The sequence below is a fragment of the Stylophora pistillata genome, chromosome 2, assembly GCF_964205215.1.
Source record: "Stylophora pistillata chromosome 2, jaStyPist1.2, whole genome shotgun sequence".
Taxonomy (NCBI): Eukaryota; Metazoa; Cnidaria; class Anthozoa; order Scleractinia; family Pocilloporidae; genus Stylophora; species Stylophora pistillata.
The window spans coordinates 1,957,201-1,979,470 of record NC_142520.1 but is presented as its reverse complement, the minus strand read 5'-3'; the positions used below and the strand labels follow the sequence as shown (position 1 = coordinate 1,979,470).

The 22,270-nt window shown below is 41.8% G+C and overlaps 1 protein-coding gene and 1 non-coding gene across 6 annotated transcripts in view; both read left to right on the top strand.

Annotated features, from left to right (window-relative positions):
- LOC111340356 (uncharacterized) overlaps window positions 1-19,205 on the top strand; it is a 29,044-nt gene extending 9,839 nt beyond the window's left edge. For 2 of the 5 annotated variants that reach the window (XM_022947191.2, XM_022947189.2), the window contains 12 exons: window positions 321-486; window positions 1,130-1,347; window positions 1,908-4,162; window positions 4,272-4,407; window positions 12,890-13,122; window positions 13,319-13,843; window positions 14,076-14,185; window positions 14,611-14,870; window positions 14,948-15,066; window positions 15,586-15,681; window positions 16,320-16,384; window positions 16,778-19,205. In XM_022947191.2, the coding sequence (XP_022802926.2) occupies window positions 321-486; window positions 1,130-1,347; window positions 1,908-4,162; window positions 4,272-4,407; window positions 12,890-13,122; window positions 13,319-13,843; window positions 14,076-14,185; window positions 14,611-14,870; window positions 14,948-15,066; window positions 15,586-15,681; window positions 16,320-16,384; window positions 16,778-16,943 (4,349 nt within the window). In that variant the 3' untranslated portion in view covers window positions 16,944-19,205. Of the gene's footprint in view, window positions 1-320; window positions 487-1,129; window positions 1,348-1,907; window positions 4,163-4,271; window positions 4,408-5,347; window positions 5,444-5,558; window positions 6,241-7,526; window positions 12,204-12,889; window positions 13,123-13,318; window positions 13,844-14,075; window positions 14,186-14,610; window positions 14,871-14,947; window positions 15,067-15,585; window positions 15,682-16,319; window positions 16,385-16,777 lie in introns of those variants that run through there. The other 3 variants (XM_022947190.2, XM_088749115.1, XM_088749114.1) reach the window with 3 other exon arrangements.
- Window positions 19,206-20,733: 1,528 nt separating this feature from the next.
- Window positions 20,734-22,270, top strand: part of LOC111340363 (uncharacterized) — a 6,746-nt gene continuing 5,209 nt past the window's right edge. The window contains exons 1-2 of the transcript XR_015996744.1: window positions 20,734-20,904; window positions 22,086-22,220. This is a non-coding gene — a transcript (uncharacterized LOC111340363). The remainder of the gene's footprint in view (window positions 20,905-22,085; window positions 22,221-22,270) is intronic.

Here is a 22,270-nt window from a genome sequence, read left to right as displayed (position 1 = left end):
TACAGGCCTGGGCACCAGGCAAATTGACCAGTTGTGAGGACGACTTTTCCGACCTTGTTTGATGATCTGGAGGAAAGTTTATCTTACGAAGAAGTTAAGTTCAAAAAGTTTTGTCCGCCTGTGGAAACCAGTCGCCCTTCTGCTGAAAACATTAATGAAACCCTTGATCTATTAATGTCCTTGAATGGGCAATTTTCTGACTGCTGATTCTCAGTTTTCTGATTATTTCTGTGTGCAAGAGTGTCATGATCTGTGAGGCATGCTAATTTGAAAATCTCATCATGATAATGCATTTTATCATGTTTTGATATGTCTTGCAGAACTGCATCTCAATGACTTACAGCGTTCCCAGTCACTGACTGGTCTTGATAAAGCAAAGGTAGAACCCAGGCAGTCATTCCATGCTTGGCAGGAGGACACTGTGGCAAGTTTGTCGGACACCAACCTGGCTTCAAGTAGGGGTGAGAGAATATCACTTGAGTTTAGGTAAGTATAAGTCTCAGACTGCATATTGCAGATCACAAGAAACCCAATCATGTTATGTTTTTCTTTACTGTATTCTGGCTACAAAGCCAGATTTGAGCTTTGGTTGGTGTCACTGTAATGTTTCTCGATCTGGGAAGTAGATGGGTTGACTGTGCTGTGTCTGGATTTAACCGTGCACTGGGGTCACTGTGTGGAGCTCCCACCTTGGAGCAGTGATAGTGTGTTGTTAAACTGGCAGGGTTTTATGCCAACATGCTAACAGCAGTTCAATGTTACTCTTGGCTTAAAGATAGCAAAGTGGTCTCATAGGTTAAGTGGCCTATAACTACTTAAGCTTACAAAGTAGGATCACTTTCAAGCATTCTGCATTCAGCACTCAGCATTTGTATTTCTATGTGGACCTTCGCTGAGTCCATGGTTCTCACTTAAGGTCAGGGCACACTAAGTTACAAATTATTTTCGCACGTTGCTGGACAAATAGCGGTATGGGCCCAACTCTTGTGACATGGGGAATCAGTCAAACAAGTGCAAACTGGTCTGAATTTGTGCGATTGACTGCAGAGAACAAATTTTGTGATTTATTAGTCCGAGTCTCTCCTTTTACCCATTAACATGTATCTCAAATCCAATTGTCCTTGATCAGACCAAACCCAACAGCAAGTGTTCCTCAGAGGAGTATTGAAGGTGGTGCCCCCCAGAGGGGTAGCCAGGGGACTCATGTGCCAATGAAGTCCTCAAAAGCTACCGGTGAAGAATATACATCACAGGACAGCCTGTTGTCCAGTCCTAAGTCAACAGACTGTCTGAATATGAAACCACTTGGAGATCAGCTGACGGAAAGATGGAGTTCTTTGCCTACAGGTTCGAGAAGCCACAATAATGAATCCTAGAACTGATATCACTATGTACTTATTGACTGAGGTGGCAGTGGGAGGGGCCGGACGGGAAATATGTCATAATCAAGAGCAAAATATTTTCCTTGCTGCCCCCTAACTCAGTCAATAAGCACTATATCTTTTAGTATTAAAAATTTCAAAAATTTTGTTTCAACCTAAATATGGCATACTTGCATAAAAAAGAAGGCTGTTCATTGGACAAGAACTTTCGGACCGGCTCGCGTCAACCCGTCCGGCTTAACACACGTCAGCTTTTACTATGGTTTTGTATGGGATTTCTCAGGCGGGGCCGGGGCCGAACGGGTCGTATGATTGAATACATTATCAGGCAGACTTGTGATGGAAAATATAAACTTTAAAACCAAGAGGTGCTATCTTGACCTCACTTTAGTTTTAGCAAACTCACCTGAGTTGTTTGCAAACTCACTTGGGTTGTCGATGAAGATTGAAAATAGTTTTATAATCTTAGAAAGTGTAAAGTTCTGAAAAAAGGCCAAAACAGAACATTGTCTTCATCGTCCTCAGGTGTTCGCGACAGAGGTGTGCGTGACAGAGATGTGCGTGACAGAGATGTGCGTGACAGCTGTACGAGCGACATCTCGACTAAAGAACTGAAACAGTTTGAGGAGATCGAGGCCATGATTCTTGAAGGAAGAAGTGTTGAAACTCCTCGCAGGTTCGAAAAGCCGAGCAAACTTCCCTATGCGTCCGAATCTCAAGATGACGACGATGAACTTAACATGAGTGTCAGTAGTGAGGACATGAACAAGTTTAGACTGGAAGTAATGCAGCGGCTCACAGAGGACAAGTTACGAGAGATCCCAGATGGACCGGTAATAGAGATGGAAGACGATGATGATCCTATAATGCTCGCCCGCAATAATGCGGCCAGCAGTCCTGGGAATCCTACGGAGCGCACGCGCCTTGATGCTCCAGACATGCCAAAGGAAGTTCCAACGGATCAGCTGTCCCCGATAACGGAGGCGACGGAGCCCTGTCCGTCTATCGCGTCAAATCCAAACTCGGCGTCGAATTCCACCGCCCCCAGCAGCCCGTGTTCGCCTTTAGACGTTGCGCCGTTTATGCCTGCGTTTTTTACAACCTCCCCTGCGAATACGTTGGATAGAAAGATGCAACGATTTAGTCTGAAGGACAGAGACAACACTTTGGTTGCTAATGAAGATGAAGATGATGGCTTTTTTGGTAATCCTGAACCTAGTGCCACGCCCAGATTTAACAAAAGCGGGGATTGTTCATCCAGGAGTAAGTCCTTCGAACAGCTTACACGTGGTAGCTACACTGTGGGTCACGTGCCTGTGGAAACGGCCAAAGCGGCTGGTATCCCTGTGATTAACGCAAGCACTGAAGAAACTCGTCCCAGGGCGGACTCAAATCCAGAACTAAACGGTGTTTTACCGGGTGGAAAACTCAGTCAGAAAGAAACTGATGCGAGTCAGGATTTGTCTGCATTTCGACCGTATGTGTTGTCCTCTAATGAGGACGAAATGGGAGAGATGTTTGCACCCGAAGGCGTGGACGGGAGGCGGGACTCCCTTGAGACTTCGCCCGCGCATTCACCCGCACCCGTTATAATCCGTGGGAAACGGGATGACACTCGACCGGAAGCTGTTCTCCGATCTCGTGATCTTCATGCACTGGACAGTCCGGGAGATGTGGTAATTTTCGAACGTTCTTTGTCGAGCTCGCACGAGACTCGGGAAAATGCTCCAACTGAAAACTCGAAAGAACAGGGCAACGAAAGCGCGCAGACACATTCCACATCTGTCCACCGATCAAAGAAAGCGGAAGCGTTCGTGTTTGATTTTGATCAAGGTGTTGTGCAGAATTATGAAAATAACCTTGCCACGCAAGACTATGGAACTTATAAAAAAGGCAAACATGGTAGTATTGGTGATGGCAACACTTCAATGAAGGGCAACCAGGTTCTTAATAGGTCACAGGGAGACCACTTTGCAACATTCAGCAGAAACTCTCCGAGAGGTACACAAGATCACAGACCTCCAAGCGAGCAGCAACAGGAATTAGCCTTTAGTCGTGAAGGAAGTGTTGGTATGAAAGATCTCCGAACCTCTGACGGATTTTCAACGTACAGGAAAAATTCTTTACCTGAAAAGAAAGCAAATGATGCGAATGGAGTCTCTGGAACAGTTGGCAGAAGCTGGGATTTGCGGAGGTCAGACGGTTATTCAACTTTCAGGAAGGAGTCAATGCCTTCTTCAGCAGAAAGTACGTTGGCGAAGTATAATATGGCCTTCATCCAAGGTCAGAGAGGGAACGACACTGATCCATTTTCAACATTCGCCAAATCTGCCCAGAGACCGGAGAGTAACCAACATCGCCATCAAGTCGAATTAAACCACTTTCCTGAACAAGAATCAACATCAGCTGTTTTTAGAGGACCTACCTCGAGCAGGGAAGGGGAGATTGAGATTGACACCGTCCCCAGAGGGGGAGATGAGGAGCCAGTTCGCTCACCTGGTGCGTCAAACATTTTGAGGTCTCGAACCTTTCGAAAAACATCGAGTGGTCAAATCGTGGAGGATGTTAGTATTGGTGCAAGGAGTTCTCCAATGCATAACGAGTTACGTTCTTCAACAAAAAATGACAGTAAACCTACTGGACAGCAGACTGTAAACACACACATCCGGAATAGCCCAGAGGGAACCGGAAGTGATAATCCACACCGGATCAGTTGGACGGATGATCAGGAGGCTGGGGCGAGACTGATCAAACAGCTGAATGCCAGTAAAGAAATGTCGGTAAGGGCAAAGCAATTTATATAAAAATTCAAAAGGAGAGATACAACGTAAATGAAAAAGTGATTCCAAACAAGTGAAGTAAATGCCTTTTTTTCCACATGCCAAACAGGAAAATAATGACAGTGGTAGTCCTAGAAGGCGTGGTAGCCCCAGACATACAGGCCGCGGGAGCCCTGGAGCGAGAATCAGTTGGCTAACTGCAGCCCGGAGTGGTGTAGGGGGACAAGTCATGTTGAACGACAAAGGTAAGGGAGGGGTTGGTAGAGGGTACTATAATCTATTTGTTTTTTCTCCTGACTGGTTCTGGACTATGCAGCAAAGGTCCCATTGGGTGGTGGTGGGGAGGAGGGAAATAGGAAGTTACCCACCCCACCCCCTATCCGCACGCTCTCACAAAGGAATTGACGGCAAGTTCTCACTGACACTAAACTGACAACTTTTTTATAACCATGATGAACCCAGAGGCGATAGAAATATGATCCCCTTTAGTAGGCAGATTTTTGCTGTGGTTTTGACCTGTGCTCGCCTTCATCTGTGATAAAGTTAACGAAAATGAACCTATCTTAGGCCGTGGAATATCATGTCTTGCTTTCATATCCGGTCAATTTTTTTCTATTTTCAATTTGATTGAAATTTTCTAAAACGCATTAAGACAATTTTAGACGCCATGCAATTAAACCCTTATCAACATTGACAGATCTTAAAAGTATAAGCAGGCAGAAGAGGTTTATGAATTCTGCTCTGCGGCAAACATTTTACGTCGAGAAACGGATGTTTGCCACGGGGCTCAAGGAAATGACTGCGAAATTAAGTGTCAAGAAAAAATTCGGCTACTCGGCTGTGATTTTGTGCAAGTTTTTATCCTTTTCCGCCGGTGTTTATTTCAATCCGAGGTGTGGCGGACAAATCAATTTTCCTTGGCAAGAAATCCCGAATGTAATTTCCATATCATAACAACCAGAACCCACCGATCGCTTTTATTTAAAAATACCAAGTTGTGGCATTTTTCTGCTCCTGAATCGTTCATCTCTGTTGTACAGGCCTGTTTTGGATGTTAGTAGTGTCTTTATTAGTTTCTCGTAAATATTTTTTTTTAGCGAGCCGTGATTTTTTTGCGCGTTACAGTCCTTTCGTGCTTGTGTGTGACCGTGTTTATGCGTGAAGTTTACGACATCGATCTGACACGCCTGAGTGACGCTTAAAGCATTACTCATGGTGAAGACGCTCTTAAGCCGACACTTTTGGATTTAAGGAAACTTCTCTTGCCGCTGTGAATTTAAGGTAAGTGTTCCGACAGTCTTTTAACCATACTGATGAATAATATATGCGAAGTAATAAAATTGTTGATACATGCGATTCGCCCCTGGTGCCGTAATTTGCATGTAAGATCTGAATATATTAACTTGTAAGTCGTGGCACGATATATTTATATCTGAGTATTTTAATCGGATTTTGTGTTGTTTTTCGCCGTCCGTGACTGAGTGAGCTCTCAAATTTGCCAAGAGTCGCCAGGAGTATCACGTCTGAACCAATTCGAAACACAGAAATCGGGAAAATTGTGAACAGACTTAAGAATCGTGGTTTGTTTTGTAACATAAGCGTTGTACTGTTGCTTCGCTCATACTGTTGGATGTTGTGTGGGAAATATCGTTTATAAATTCAACGGCGGTGATGTCATCCGCCAGGAACGAAGGAGTTAGTGTCTGATTCGATCGTCATGTTTCCGAAATAGCTTCCACTCGTTTATATTGAGTCCTTTATTTAACACGCCTGTTGTGTTGTGAACATCACTCGATCGACCGACAGACGCGCGCAATGTTATGGTTGTCCAATTCTTCTTGGCTCGCCTTTGACCGCAGTTGATTTTTGTTATCTCGTCAATCTCTGCGATCTAACTTCAGTGGGAACACCACCGAGAAGTTCACGTAATCATAGGCGAGCACGCAGGGAAGATCGAAGAAGTTATTTAACAGGACCTGTCGTACACCACCGGAAGCCAACGTGTTTGTAATCTGGTGCTGTACTATTGAGTTCACCACACTGAGCGGTTTCTAATGCTCGGTGGAGAAGTGTTCAAGGTAGATAACTTGTTTATTGAAATCTTTACACAGGAGTGTTTTTAACCCGGCTTTTAACTTCGGCGTTCGCTCAAACGCGTCGTCTTTCAATCTCGGGTGAAATTCATGTTAGAGCAGGTTAGCAGTCAATATTAAATTGAATATAATACTGAACATTTTAGCAGCGGTATTTTATTTGTTTGTTTTTTCTTTTATCGCATCGACATTCGTTGTCAGCATAGAATTGAGGAGTGCAACTTTCCTATTTTCTTCTAAAGCTGTTTTCAACTTTTCTTAATTGTTCTTAATTGTTTTATATCCGAAATGTCACGTAATTTTGCAGTGAAATCGAACTCAACCGTGCTTGATAAAATATCCTAATTTTATTGAAGCACTTATGTAATATTTATAATATTTCTGTTAAGGAATTATATTCGCCCATGCTCTGTTTCTGAGGTTGAGAGGTGTTTGTTTTTGTTGAATTCTGCCTCTTTATCCTCTGTTTACTAAGCCAATTTTGACGAATGTAGTATGAATGACAAAATTACCGTCGTCTTGTTTACATTTTGTACATTTTTTGCTCGTCAGGGGTTATTCGGCGCCCTTGTGTAAATATGAAAATGATAAGTACCAATATGTGTATTCGAGATTGATGCTCACTTTGATGTTGCCGATTTTGTTGCCTTATAGTTGCTCTGTTTTGTGCGGAAGAGTGCTTCTAATGGCAGTCTAAACGCTTCGTGAAATGATAATTTTGGAAATAATGGCTGTCATGTTTCTTTAATTAAGGGAAAATACTAATTTTATTTCACTTATTTCTTTTGTTTTTTCGGAAAATGAAATGAATTGCTTAGGCAGAATTTTAGAAATAACCTTTTGACTTGGGCTCTTAAGGTGGAAACAAAACGACGATTCGGCAAATTTCCTGCAAGTTATGTTAATTTATAAAAGAGATATAAATTAATAGAGTTTTATCTGTATAGAACGGTAAAATGGGATGCGAAGTCACGACACTACTGGAATGTTTTAGTCTTCCACCAGGTCTAGCTATTAGCTAGAAAATCTGTCTTCCAGTTTAGCGATATATATTTATATATATCTTTATATATATGAGTCATCCGATTAATTTGGATGGTGATTATATATAGATATATATATATCAGTTTTTACATGCAAAGGCCCACCGCAATGCTTCAGAAATATTGTAATGTGTCGCTTGTATCAAAAGTTTTGTCGAAATTTTCCTTTTAAATACTCTTTTTTATTTTCGAAGGATAAACATCTTTTAATGTTCGTTATTTCTGTAGATCGCATGCAGAAAGAAGCTACAACAGAACTTGCCACTGACGAAAAATCTCATGGGCGACCGTGTTTCATAGCAACAGCGATTATCCTTCCTAAACACATGCGCAATACTGAGGAAACTCCATGGAGTGTGCGTGAAAATGGAGCCAAAGATGAACCTGTTGGTTTGGGGCAGAGAGCAGGTGTTCGTTTTGATCCGGAAGATGACGCATGTGTAGTTGAATCAGGATCGTTATTGAAGAATATTGGTGCAACTAGATTGGATGGTGATTGTAGTTCTTCTAAAGAGATATTTAAAAAGGAAAGTAATATGTTTCACGGTGAGACTAGTCTCGAGCCGGACGTTCAGACAGGTGGAAGTATTCGTGATAGAATAGCGGCGCTTAAGGCCACCTCTGGTATGAAAACACTGGCTGTTACTCCAGAAAGAGAGCTGGCGAAGAAACCTTTTACCAAACCTGCCGTTAGATCGCACGAGGATGAAGAAAATGAAGAAAATGAAAAAATGAAAGCAGATTTAAGAAGTGAATCTCCAAAATCGATCAAAGTATTGTCGAAGAGAGAAACTCAATCTGAGATGTCTCAGGTCTCTCCAAGGAATAGCATCGCGTTCAATGTGGGATTAAAAAATGCGGCAAAAAGTCGACTGCCACCTCGTTTGTTGGCGAGATTTAAAACTGATGATTCTGAAGCGAGAAAGGAAGAAATTGTTTCAGAATCTCCGGCTGTGAATAATAAAGAAATTGGGGCCGTTAGGGACAAAGTTTTGGCCTTTGAGGTCAACTTTGACGATGAACCGCGTTCAAAACGCGCTAAGGATGAAGCTTTTCTGATGCAATCACCATTCAAGGCCCTGAAAACGCGTTCTAACCTCAGACGTCAACAGAACTCAAAGCCGTGCAAGCCAATCAGCGCGCAAGAGGATTTGGAAGATAACAAAACCTCTGAACTACCGAAGCTGCTCAAACGAAACACGTTCACTCTAGATTCAGTATCAGATCAAGGATCACCGATCGTTAAGGTTTTAGACGAGCTTGCTAGTAAGGAGGAAGGTAAACAGAATGGAGAAGTGGAGTCAGGCGAGCGTGGTACCAAACGTAACACCTTCACTTTAGAGTCTGTATTCCTTTCTAAAGCTGATATCACTGAGAATGGGCAGCCTGTGATAAACTTACTCAACGACTCGGTGATTAAGAAGGAATCTGATCAAAGTGAGCAAGAAACAAACATTACAACGTCTTTGTCAAACGAAATGTCTCAAAAAAGAAGCACGTTCACTCTGGAAAGTGTAGCAATTGAATTGGACTCAGCGATTGGACAAGAAGAGCAAGGGGTAAAACAAAATGAGGCTGAAAAATTTCATCAAGGCACCATTACTGTCGATACGCTCACAAAGCAGACTTTGACGTCAGAAGAGGAACTTGTGACCTCCGAGAAACGTTCAACATACAATTTAGACGCGGTTTCGTCGTCGTTGCAAAGAGGAACTGACAAAGGTGCACCTGTAGTTGAAGTTTTAAATCAGCTCGCTAAACGCGAAGAATTGCAATCGTCAGTCTGGAGAGAAGCTGACAGTTCACCAGCTGCAGCTGATTCTGTTAAAAAGCGTGATACGTTCACCCTGGATAGCGTGTCACAGACCTTAGACGATGAGGAGAAGAAAGGCATGTCTACAGTGGAGGTGTTAGATCAGCTTGCGTTCGAACAGGAGTCCACTTCATCGACTGATATAAACTCAGGAGAAAAACTCCATTCAAAGACTTCTCAAAATCGTGGCACCTTCACCCTGGACAGTGTTTCGCAGACTCTAGAGGATGCCGAGTGCAAAGGTTTGCCGACAGTTGAAGCGTTAGATCGGCTTGCCTCCGAGCAGGAAACTCATTTGCTCCCTAATGCTTCATGTGAAGACCAAATGAAAATTGGACCACCTCAAAACCGTGGCACTTACTCACTGGACTCCGTATCGCACGCTATCGAAGAAGCTGTAGAGAAAGGAATTCCAGTTTCCGTCACGTTAAATCACTTAGCTCAGGAGGGGACGAACCATGCGCATGCTCATGGCGATGTTTCCTTCGAACCCAGACCCTTCGATGCAGAAGAACAGCCGCCTGACGATCGAGACGAGATCGAAGCCCGTTTCGAGGATGCTTTGGAAACACTGGAAGATTGCTTGACTTTTGTATCTTTCCCATCGGCTTCTGATCGTAGAAGATCGTATTCTGATAAGAGGCAATCGTGTACTGACCGGAATCAATCGTCTAATGATCGGGCAAAATTGTCACCTGATCAAGAACGTTCTTCCGAGGCACCTAGAAAGCGTGGCACGTACAATCTCGACGATGTATCCAATTCTGTCGAAGTTGGCGCCAAAGTAGGAATCCCTGTTATTGAAACGCTGGAGCAGTTGTCAAAAACAAAGAGCCGTCAAGGGCGATCCTTCCAAGAGACTCGCCAGTTGGAGCAAAATAGAAGAACTTATACGCTGGATGAAGTTTCCTTTTCACTTCAGAATGCTTCAGAGAAAGGTATCCCAGTGGTTGAAGCTCTCCAAAACATGACCAAAACCACCGAGCTAGCTCGAGGGACTGATAGTGCTCAGAAGCGAGGCACATACACTCTTGATGATGTATCAAAGTCGCTGGAGCGCGCTAAAAGCACCGGGATGCCCGTTATTGAAGCACTGGAGTCTTTATCAAAAGAAATGTCACCGAGTCCGTTAAGACTTAAGATACCCGAGAGAGGCGGCGAAAACAGAGGAACTTACACTCTAGATGAAGTGAGTCAAACACTGGAAAAGGCAAAACAGAGAGGTCTCCCTGTTGTGGACGCTCTAGGGCAGCTTACATACCCTAAAGACGTTGTCTCTCTCAGAGGAACGCCTGATGCTGTCCATCGAAGACAAGAAAAACTGGTTAACAGGAAGACCTACGCGCTGGCCAGTCCCCTTGAGACAATTGGTGAAGGAACGAAGTTGCGCCTGTATGATGGCAGCCAGCGGCAGATGCTGTCACCTCTGAGTATTCACATGAAAACAAAAGAAGCCACTCAAGGGAAAGACAACAGCAGCGAGAGCAAGGCGAAAGGCTTAGGTGTTGTGCAGAAGTTGGATTTCTTGACTTCAGCTTGCGAGCTTTTGTTGGAGGCAAATGCAAAAGAAATGGCTCGAGATCGAGTGCAAACAACTTTGGAGAGTTCTCGGGAAACCACGACGGTTGACGAATCCTTACAAACCTTGCCGAAGACTTCTAAGGACGGTAAAGAATCTGATCGCCGTACGTATTCATTAGACAACATTTCGCAGACAATTGACGATGCCACAGCCGTAGGAACTCCAGTTGTAGAAGCTTTAAAAAGTGTGACACCTGAGGCCAAAGCAAAGACAATTTACAGAACTAATCTCATGCGACTGAATTCAAAATCCGACTCGGAGCTTATCCACGATGAGACCGATAAAAAGTCGTCGGAGAGGAGCAGTCATTCACTAGAGGACATGTCAGACGCTAAGAAAGCTGGAATTCCTGTGATACAAGCTCTGGATCAACTTGCCAAGGATCTCGTGGAATTTTCAAAAACAGCACTGGGCGAGGATGTTAAGATTGTCTCAGTTGGGAAAGAAAACCGTAAGAGAAAACGCCATTCGGAAGTAATTGATCGCGGTAAGAAGACACCTGTTTTGCAGTCGCCACACCCCTTTGCCCAAGCGTCACCTGACTCCTCGTCCATGCGGAAAGCTCACTCGTTAAATGATATAGCTTCTGCTGTGCAGCTGGCTTTCCAAACTGGTACTTCTCTAACGGACCTTTTAAACACCATTGCATCTGAAAAACTGGTCGAACAGGTTTCATCTTCTAGTGACGTCCGACCGCGATCGGTCGATTCCGGATTTATCTCGTCACTCTCCGACTATGATATTTCGTCGCAAAGCGTAGATTCGCCGCGTAATCGAAGCAACACGTTTATTCTTGATAGTTCGAACGAAGAACTGGATTTGGTAAAACTCCTGGGTCCCGAATTAGACACGACGTCCAACGAAAACCGTCGAACTTTCACTCTTGATCACGTGAGCGGCTCGGTAGAACACGAAGTTTCACGGGGTGTACCTGTAATCGAGGCTCTGAAAAAGCTCTCAAACAACTCTGAGCTGAAAATGCAAAGAAATGAAAAGATGAAAGGTCAAAGAGACACCAAAAATAAATCGACAGAAATGTCAGACAAAACAGTGATAAACAACTCTGTGAAAAAGAAGTCGCCTCCGAAGCCGAAACGACAAATATCAAAGAAAACTGCATCACCGCAAACTAACTCGGACGCGTTTGTAGTTGAGTTTTACTCCTCAAGCGGTCAGCGGGGCCAAAACACGTCCAAATTTCAGGTTATGAATGATAAGGTTGAAGAAGTGATTACCAATGATGATGAATCTAATTTCAAAAACTCTGACGGAAAAGTGGAAGGGAGTGAAGAAAAATCAGACGATACTTCGTCGTCGTTAGAAAAGGTTCCTAAATCGAAGGGGCTTAAACCTGTATCGACGAGCGCACCCTCCCGAGAACGTGCCACCTGGCGCCCAAGCGGGAGTGTATTGGACAAGATTGAGAGTCTGATGGATGCTGCAGGGGATTGTGGGTTGTCGCCTTCTGATATTCTTGATCAAGTAACTGACCTACCTTGTGATTTTCAAGGTTTGTTTGTTATAAAAATAGAACCTGATAGTTCCATTAGTGATCAAGGTCAAACCTTCGATATCGTCAGTATTAAAGGTGAAATCAAAGGCTTTGTTTTCTATTAACTGCTGGAGTTTCCTTTGGTCAGGTATCATTGCTGTTCAGGGAAATATTTTTGCTGAGTCAGGGCTGTTTGCAATTGACTGGAAGAAACTCATGTTATCTTCCTTTTGTCTTCAGTTCAGTACCAGCCAGTCAGCGTCACGTAACTTAACAATTTGAATGTAAAGTTTCGACTTTTCGTCGTGAAAATCATGTTTGATTTACGCGAGGTAGTCTCTACGCCGGGTGTCTTTCGTTAGAGCATTCTCCAGTGTTACTCCACGTCACGGGACGGAAGAGTCAGTGGCCTGGTGTCAGCGTGCTGGACTCCGGATCGAGCGATCTGGGTTCGAGATGTGGTCAGGTCATTGTGTTGTTTTCTTGAGCATGACGCTTTACTACCACTGTGCGTCTCTCCCTCAAGGAGTTAAAAGAGACATCGGTAAAGTAGAAGGGAAATTTAATGAAATCCCTGGGGTAGGGGATGGGGGTTAGCTCAAGGGGTTGCCTACAAGATAGATCAGTCTCACTAAAACTCCTTGTCACCTCTGGAAGGAGCGCTTGGCACTTACAAATGATTTTAATCAATGTTTTGCTCCTAGGTGAGATTGAAGAGCCGGAACAGAATGAAGCTGAAGAAGAACAAGCTGTTACGTCGCAGATCGCCTATCTGCGCATGCAGTTGGAGGAAAAACGGCGTCATATCGAGGCAGAGAAACATCGAGCCCAGGCCGAGTGGGAAGATCAGCGACGGAGATTGGGACAGACTGCCTTTTGGTATGTTATTGGAAAGGCGCAAGGAGGTCCGGGCGTTGGAGAAGGGACTGGAAATGAGGTGAGTGTGTAATTCTGGAAATCAACGTGTTCTACGCAGCTAACATATGGTGAACTTTTACAACCATTCTTTCGTCGAGATTTGATAGTTTTAATGATAATGAAGAAAACACGCGTACAAACCGAGCAAACGTTCCTTGAGATTCCTAGGTGGTCAGAAGAATTCTCTTCATTGAAAATGCTATTTAAACTTTTAGGCAGTGCGTCCGGAGAAGGTTCCTGTTATGACGCCTCATTCCCACGAAACTCCGAGAAAACCTGGGTCCGAGTTTCCCACTCAGTCTTCGCCTCCCGTCGCCTGGTCATCCCCAGCAAACTCTCCGCTGCCTGCTAACGCACTAGAGTCCAATCCTCCCAATGGCGCAGGGCTTGAGACTCGTGAATTTCGTCTGTCTGATTATCCACCTTTTGACAATCAGGGAACAGCGCGCCCGTCATCCCAGCCAGCGGTTAAAGTCGGCTCAAGGCCCACGCCGGGACCACCACGTCCAGCTTCACACGAACCAGCGGCTTCCCGCCCCAGTCCCACACGAAAATGCTGGGATGTCAACGTGGGGCTAGTACCTACCCCTTCCCCCTTGGTGCATCCTGACGCGGAATCCGACGCTAAAGAAGATTCAAACAACTTTGGAGGTACGGGAGAGATTGAGGTCGAGGTCCACACCCCTCAGAAGAAAGGAATGGCGATGTTTATCAGCGATGATGATAATCCTGCACCGCAGGTAAATTAATGATAATGATAATAATAATAATAATAATAATAATAATAATAATAATAATAATGACTTTATTTAAAGAGGGTATACACATAACAGCTTGCGCTGATAAACCAGTGGCCCTCAAATTATTTTGGACAGGGAGGTTAGCATGGGTGAAAAGTTGCAGTGGAAAAAATCTTTTCGTGGAAAGTTAGCCTTTTCAATCTGCATATCTTTGCTTTCCTCGTCAATACAGGGGTTGACTCCGGAACAACAACGGAAGCGGGAGAGGTTTATGAAGGCTCGACAAAAGAAACAGGCAGAAGAAAAGACACGAAAGGAGGCAGAATTAGAGAAAAAGAGACGGTAAATGGAGGAATAGAGTTTAAGAGACCAAGAAAATAATCAAAAATGAACTTTATCTAATTTTTGGATTTCAACTCTGAACCTCTGTCTTAGTCTAGCCGGCTTTCAAACAAGGATGACGTCAAAAAACAACAAATTTCAACCGAGTGTTCAAAGGACTCCGGGTTGCTTTGGTTTTACTCAACCAATCAGGAGCAAAGCTGAAACTAATCGCGACGATCGCAATTTGGTCGCCCGCGTTTTCCCGCGCTTTAGGCTGCTTGTTGTTTTCCTTTTTGTTACGTTGAGTTCTCATTGGCTATTCTGATATTTTACTTTGTTATGATTGCCCGCTGCGATAACTATGATATTGTTTGTACACCACCCGATCGAAATGCATTTTTTCGAAAAAATGGTAAAAAATAAATACGTTTTCCATTTTAAAGGAGGGAAGAAAAACAACGCGAGAAAGAAATGCTTCTAAGATTGGAGGAGGAGAGGTTACGTCAAGAGGAAATAGAACAACGAAAAGTCGAGCAGGAACTGAGACTTAAAGAGGCTCAGGCTCACCCCGCGCGAATCCCAGACTCCTATGCCACTTATCGTCGCCCAGGCCCCCAGCAACATGTATATGACGTCAATGACGATACCTCCACTTACTTGGCAACAGCTCCCTCGCAACTTTCCGGTTTTGCGGAATTCAGTGGTACGTTAACTTGTTGATTGTGCTGGGAGTTGTTTGGGAATACAGATTAAATGTGGTGGTTAATTTGTCTTTTTTAGGGCCGCAGTGTTACGTAAAGCCAAGCGGAAAGTCGAATAGAAAAATTATCGTGAATGCCATATCTCATGTGTGTTTGTCAGGCACAGTGAACCAGGATCAGAAAGAAAAATGTTTACAGGTTTGTAGATGTGTTACCCTTTTGACGGTAAAGTGACGCTATTTTCTTAGTTCTGCGGGGTCGTTTAACCCTTGACATCCCAACAACAGTATGCATATTCTCCTTGCTGTTCTTTAGATATTTCATAAAATGCTCACAAGGAGAATTTGTTTCACAATCAAGAGCTTCTTCAGTCGGTGATCATTTCCTTTATTCTCCTGACCTTAATGTGTGATTCAGGGCTGATACTGTAACGAGAAATAAGTTGCTGGTCACTTACTTGTCAATGGGTCAACCTTTTCACCTCCAGGTATAATCAGAAGCTGAACTCTCTTTTACGCTTTCAATACTCTGTCAAACGGACAGATAAAGAGATTATCAATAATACTCGATGGCGGGATCTTAGAATTTGAAGGTTAAGAATTCTGGGTTAGTTATTATCATTAAATTGTTTGAAACTATGTCGACTTTACACCTGTGGGTCCTGGTAATGGAAGGAGAAATCAAAATCTTTTCTTCTTTCCTTTTTTTTTTTTTCAGGCTATCTCAGAAAACGACGGCCATCACTTTATGATTTTATTCAAAGACGGACTGAAGTTCCGTGGGATATATGTGCACAACCTTGAAAACGATCAGGTGAATTCTCGTTGATTTGTTGATCTTGGTTAACCTGTACGACATTCCAAGATGTCCTCCAGCCTCAACAGACCTCCCCGACCCCTGCAAGGACTAAACATTCTCCCCCCTCCCCCCCCCCTTTTTGTATTGCTCCAGGCCTCTTGAATTTCCGAGGGGGAAAGCTGTGTGAAACGGATTCACGTCTGGTAACTTTGAGCAGACTTTTTTTGTCGTTGTTTCCCTAAGTAATAAGCATCTTCGCCCTTTATTTACCATGAGTGACCAAGACAGAATTTCTCCCTACAATATCAATACAATACCAGGCAGACAAGTGATGAGAATAAAGAAAAATATCATTGAGGGAATAATAAGTTGATCCAATGCTGAATTCTCTGAACTAATGTCATAAGAGCTGTTTGGCAGACAGTAAGGAGAATAACTGATAGCATCTTCGAAACACTTAGGACACCGACAAACTATTCGATGAACTTTGTAACCCTTCTTAGTTACTTGGTGTATTCTTTTTTTTTTTAGCAAAGGTCTGTAACAAGTAATTCGGCAAACTTTGAATTCTGATACAGGCAGTAAAGAACATTGTATTCGGAGGAATATAGTTTTCGAGATGAAATCTAACCTTAATGATTTCTTGTCCACAGTTGTTCAAAATCTTTGGAATAGGACCTCGTGTTATCACAAACAAAATGATTGAAAGTCTCTACAAGTAAGTAAGACACATTACTACGTTACTTTGGTGTAGTGACCTGATGGGTAGCTTGTAGGACTTGGATGCGAAACATCTGGGTTCGAGACCTGACTGGGTCGTTGTATTTTGTTTCTGGGCAAGACAACTTTATCTCGCTGTGCCTTTCTTACCGCGTTGTGTAATAAGCTATTGAAATATAGTCAGTGAAACGTGACAAGATACGGTCGTGTTACCCGTGATGGACGAGAATTGCCACGGGGGGGGGGGAGGGTAAGTTGTACTCTTGTCGTTTCGCGCTACAGAAACCGAGTTGGTTATGGCAGCGCTACGAATCAGTCTCCATAGCAAACTTTGCTTCGCTATGTTACCAGAAAAACATAACGAAGTAACGATGCATTTTTTTTGTCTAAGGTATAACAGTGGAGGAAAAGAATTTACAAAGATTCCGTCCAAGACTCTATCCATCTCTGTAGACGGCTTTGCGATCCAGAAATCTTGTTGGAATACTGGTAAACCTGTCGTACAATCCAAGACGTCATCCAACCTGAAGAGACCTCCCCGACCCCCGCAGAGATGAAATACCTCCCCCTGTACTACTACTCTAGGCGTTTTTAATTCCGGAGGGGGATGATCATGTAAAAAATTATTTACGTTCTTGTTGCGTTTTGTTCCATCCTTTCGTGTTTTTTAGGTAGCTAACATCGTCAATCTTCAACTTGTGAGTTCTGAAAATATTCACACTAGAATCTTAGGATCGTCGTTGAAAGGTGTTCCTCTAAAAAACATCTGTAGGCCGTTAAAAAAAATGAAGAAACATTTACGTTGAAAATACCACTCACCATAAAAAGCTACCTCTGAGAAACATTCATCATCTCCATGTCGAATTTCTTGTCGCCGATATGACGTCAGCAGTGAAGGTCACGTGGGATGTTGACTGCACGATTCACTTACCGCTTGCAAGGTCAAAATAGTAAAACTTTTAGTGCTTGTAAGATCGTTAAATTGCTCAAAACATACCTTTTGTCCCTCCCCAAATGAGAGAGGATGAGTCATCCTTTGCTACACACAAGCAGTGATCATTTTAAACCAGAACGCACCGGCATGAACTTAGTTTCGACAAGCGGGAAAAATTGCACGCAATTAAAAGAGGAATCAGTAAGGAAGTAACGGTTCACAAAAAAGTTAGAAATATTTATTGCTTCTATTTATCGATGAAGCTATTTAAAATACAGTATGTTATTGTTAAAAGTTACTTTGACAGATGTTTTCTGACAGAGGTGAATTTAAGTATTTTTATTGGTTACTTACTAAAAGGTTATATACCCGGTTTGAGAACAAAGTTTGTGTGGAAATATTCCACTTAAGTGTTATATGTTTGAGAAAGAGCAATAGATCTACGAAGAAAAAGAATTAAAAGGATATAAACTGTTGTTACTGTCGATGTAAAGCTTGGAATTGATAGTGAATTCTTGCCAAGAAGCACTGAAAAAAATATAACCCGTAATTCTAATCTGTAAACCTACTTTCGTGAAGAGTTTTCAATGCAATAGAAGTTGCGTTATGGGCCATTCAATTCCCGCCAAACCTTGCTGATGACGATTGCAATTCAGATATTACAGTCTCGCATCAAAACAAACTTACGTATTTACTGAAAAGCGAATTTGTGTGAATTTAAAATTGCCTTTAAAATTTGCTCTATACCTCTGGGAAAGAAAATCTAAAATTTCGTTAACGAAACAAGAGGCGACTAGGTTTTGCTCTCCTTATCTGTTAATCTCTCATGGACCCTGGGCACTAAACAGTGTCGTTCTCCTCTTCGTGTTAGCTATTTGGAACAGCACGTGAGATATCACAAGACCTGACTCGATTGGAGACATCTTGAGGGTAGACTGGAAACAAATCTGACGAGATATTGCGATTAGAGTCCAAAGAAGTCACAGGATACGTGGCAGAACAGGCAATTTATGTCCGTTGTCTACCTGAAAAAACGTGGAAATACATATCATGAGATAAAGTTTCTGAGGAAACTGGTATTCTGAACTGCATTGATGCTCAAGAACAACGAAAGATAGCGAAGGCAATTTCTTATATTTACGTTAAGAAAACAGTTCGTTGAAGACGATGGGGAATTACTGCTGTAGCCGCGAATCACCTGATGCTGGACGACCGTTGCTTTACGAAAAGATAGGCCCTGAAAACGGCGAGAAAAAAGAAGGAAGCGCTGATGAAGAAAAAACTGCAATACTGGAAACTCATGAAAGTAACACTGAAAATACGGGACCTAAAGAACTGTTCAGCGCGGATTGATTTTCACGGGGGAACTAATTTGTTTGATATTGAACAAAGATGGCCAAATCCGCAATTGGAAACCATCGGAAAGTAACATTTTTAGAGTTAATTAATAACTTTACTCCAAATACTTTGGCAATCTTTGTGGAGTACTGCCAAAGATGTGTATCCGTCTGAGAAATTTTTTGATCGATGTGTTGTAAGGAGAGTAGGACAGCGACGTCACACCGTGGAACAAAACAATGTGGACTCAACTTCTTTTTTAATATTTTATGCAAATTTCGTCTAATTGTGAGACAGTGGGGCGAATTGTGGTCTTGTGAAATTCTGTATCAGATAAAAAAGATGAAAAAAAAAATCGTATGTTATTGATCTCGGGAAGCCATCTTTATAATTTTGGTTTAATGCCTAATCAACTGCCGAAAGCGTTTACGAATTCAATTCATGTGAAACGCGTTTCTATGGCGCGGAAATTGTACCAGAAAAATTTAAACTCCAGCAAAATAAATTAGACTCAACGTGTTCCTATTACTTTGACAGATTATCTTAACATGTATGTGGTGTGTTCATTGGCTTAATTCCTAGTCACAATTCACGGATGTATACCATAGAAATCGCACCGCAATCTTTGAGGAACAGCTGCCATGTTGTCTCTCAAGAACAAGGTAACGAAAAACATTGATCAGATTCCAAGTTTTAGGTACATTTTAGGTGATATTTTCACCGTGTTTAGGAAAGAAAACACAGCTGTCCCAAAACAAATTTTTTTTCGCTGCAAATTTGCACCGTGTACTGACTCAAAAATAGAGGACATACTTTAAACATTTTGTGGCTTCTATTGGTTCTAGGACTGTGAAAAATTTGCATTAATTTATTCGATGTTTCACACGCGCGGATAATTTTCGAGTTCTGTAGTACTTTTTCCCTGGCTCCGTAGCGGCGAGTAAAGTACAGAATGTCCGCTCGTATTGTTAAATCATCGAATAAGAGATTTACTTTTCCATCGTTATTTCATTTTCTAGTAAGTTGGCTGGCTTCTAGTTATTGAGCAGTGACTGACAAATTAAACCGCTTTCGTTTTCCCAGAAAACTTCTGTTCGATCAGATGGATATCTCAATAAAAAAAAAATGAATTATAATAGTTTCCGGACCAGCAAATCTCTTGTTGTTAATAACTTGAATAAATTTTGTCTTTTTAAAGGAGCCTTAACATCGTCTTTCCTCATGGTGTGATGAATGTAATGTAAAGGCTGTGATATTGCAGCATTTGTAAAATAAAATGTTAGTAATACTGAAATCAATTCGTCACAGCGATTGTTCACGACCCTCTATGAAAGGCCTCGTTTTTCAAGAATACTCACCATAACGGGAAATCTAAACATAAAACGAAAGTCGTTAGTCACGAAGAACGAATGAGAGAGAAAAAATAATTGATGACAATTATTAGACACGTAAGAGTGTTAAGAAAAAACTCTAGCCCAAGTATACTTTGTTTTCTCAAGAACGTTAAGCGTCTGTTTCTAATAACAATAACAAGTTGAACAATTGCATTTCAAGCAAAAGTCTTTTGATCCCGTAATCTTCTGTTTCAGGTCAATCATTCGTATACCAACTTTGGACGGCGAAACTTTCAGTTTTTTTTTTTAAGAGGGAAGTTTGATCTTGCATAAATTTTAATTCATGGGGGGATCTTTTAAAATGACTCATTAGAATGACGCGAAAATGAAATGTTCTTGTTTATCAAATGATTTTTTTCATGAGGTTCGCGACCAACTTAAACCAAATATTTGCCATACAAAAAGTATCTAAATCGTCTGTTTCTTTTAAATGGGAGATCTAGTGGCCTATTGCTTTTTTTGTTGTTGCTTTTTTTTTTACTCACTTTGTATCGAGAATTTATTTCCGATTGATTATAACCAAAAAAGGAATATAAGTATCGAAAATATTTGATGTCACGGACGCGTTGTAGTAATAATTTGATAAATATAACAAAGCAGTTAACACTAAATCATTTCATTTTCCAGCTGTTATATTTGGTTATGACATTTCCTGATTGGTGTAAAAGATAGAAACTCTGCCATCACTTACGCTGCGCTTTCAAGATTTAAAACGCGTCTCGTCAAATAGTTTTAATCAATTAGTCAGCCGATTGCCCTGTACACTTCACAGCACAATGGGTCAAATGATGATGGTAATCGCTCTCTTAGCTTTTTGTAACATGGTCTATGCAATGCCTACATGGGAGAACGGTATGTAACAATTTTCATGTTCATTCGTGTTGTTTCCTTGCAATACGTTTAAAAGATTACCACTTTTTTTTACTCTTTCTTGACATCAACATTGTTTATCATCAAGCCTAACAGTCTGTAAAACGCCTTGTATATACACCCCATTCGATCTGGTTGGAATTAACAGATAGGACGTGCAAATTTCTTGCGAGTTGGGTGGCCTTTTTTTTGGAGCCCCATGGGATGAAGCAATGAGCATAATGTCGTCTCGTATAATACGTTAAACCATCGAATAAGGGATTAATCATTTCACTAGTATTTCTTTTTCTAGTTTTTTGGCTCCAACTTTTTGAAATATATCCTACGGTATAATATGACAATCAAAATGGTCTTGTGAGCCTGAGGCATGCACAAAAGACGAAAACAACACAAACGAAATGATTTAAATATCCTTTCTAACTAAAAAACACCCTATCTCTTAAAAGTTCGTAACCTGAGAAGTTAATCCTACAATACTTTTGAATCATTCGGCGTGAAAATTTAGCTGTTACGCTTTTCGTCTGTATTTTTCCTCTGTTCTACAGTTTCATACCAACCCCTATTTTATGCGTGTATTACCCTAACAAAGTAAATTTGTGTAATAATGGAATGATAAAAACCTAGTTTATGGCTTGGCCCACGAGCAAGTTATCTATAGTTCCTTTGATGCGCTGCATTCGACCGAGAAATCAGAGAGCCTGTAATTGGAACCTTAGGGAAAACTTTTTCTTTTTCTTTAATTAGTCCTTCTCTCGAACAATGGTTTAGGAATCATTTTAGGCCAGAATGTTATGCCGTAATCAGGGTAATGGGTCAACTGTGTAAGAGCAAGAATGCTTTTTCCCTTTTTCAAACTGCTGACAAGCTCTGAAGATGAATTTTATCAAACGCTACGAAATGGCTAAACTGTGCATGCAAAAGACAGCAGTTTTTTTTGGCGGAGGTATTCCGGTATTTTTTTTTTTTTATGCAAGGGCTAGTTCAACGAGACATCATTTTTGCCACTAATCAATAAAAGGCGCCTATACATGCACTTCTAAGTTCGTGATGACAATTTTCTCCGCATAGAGAACACGTCTAACAGATTCTAAGCCTTTTAATCTAACACGGAATTTATTATTTATTTATTTATTTATTTATTTATTTATTTTTTTTTTTTGCAGATGAGGAAGCGGGTTTCAGTCCGTCTTCAATAAAAATTGCCGGCCGTCGCTGCAGCTGTTCTGATCAACATCACAAATGTGGCTGCTGCCTTCAAATCAGGGCACCTACACTCCAAAATTACGACGAAGCAGATGGTAGGTATAAATTTAAAAAAATAATTATTTCTGTTGCTAAAGACTCCTTG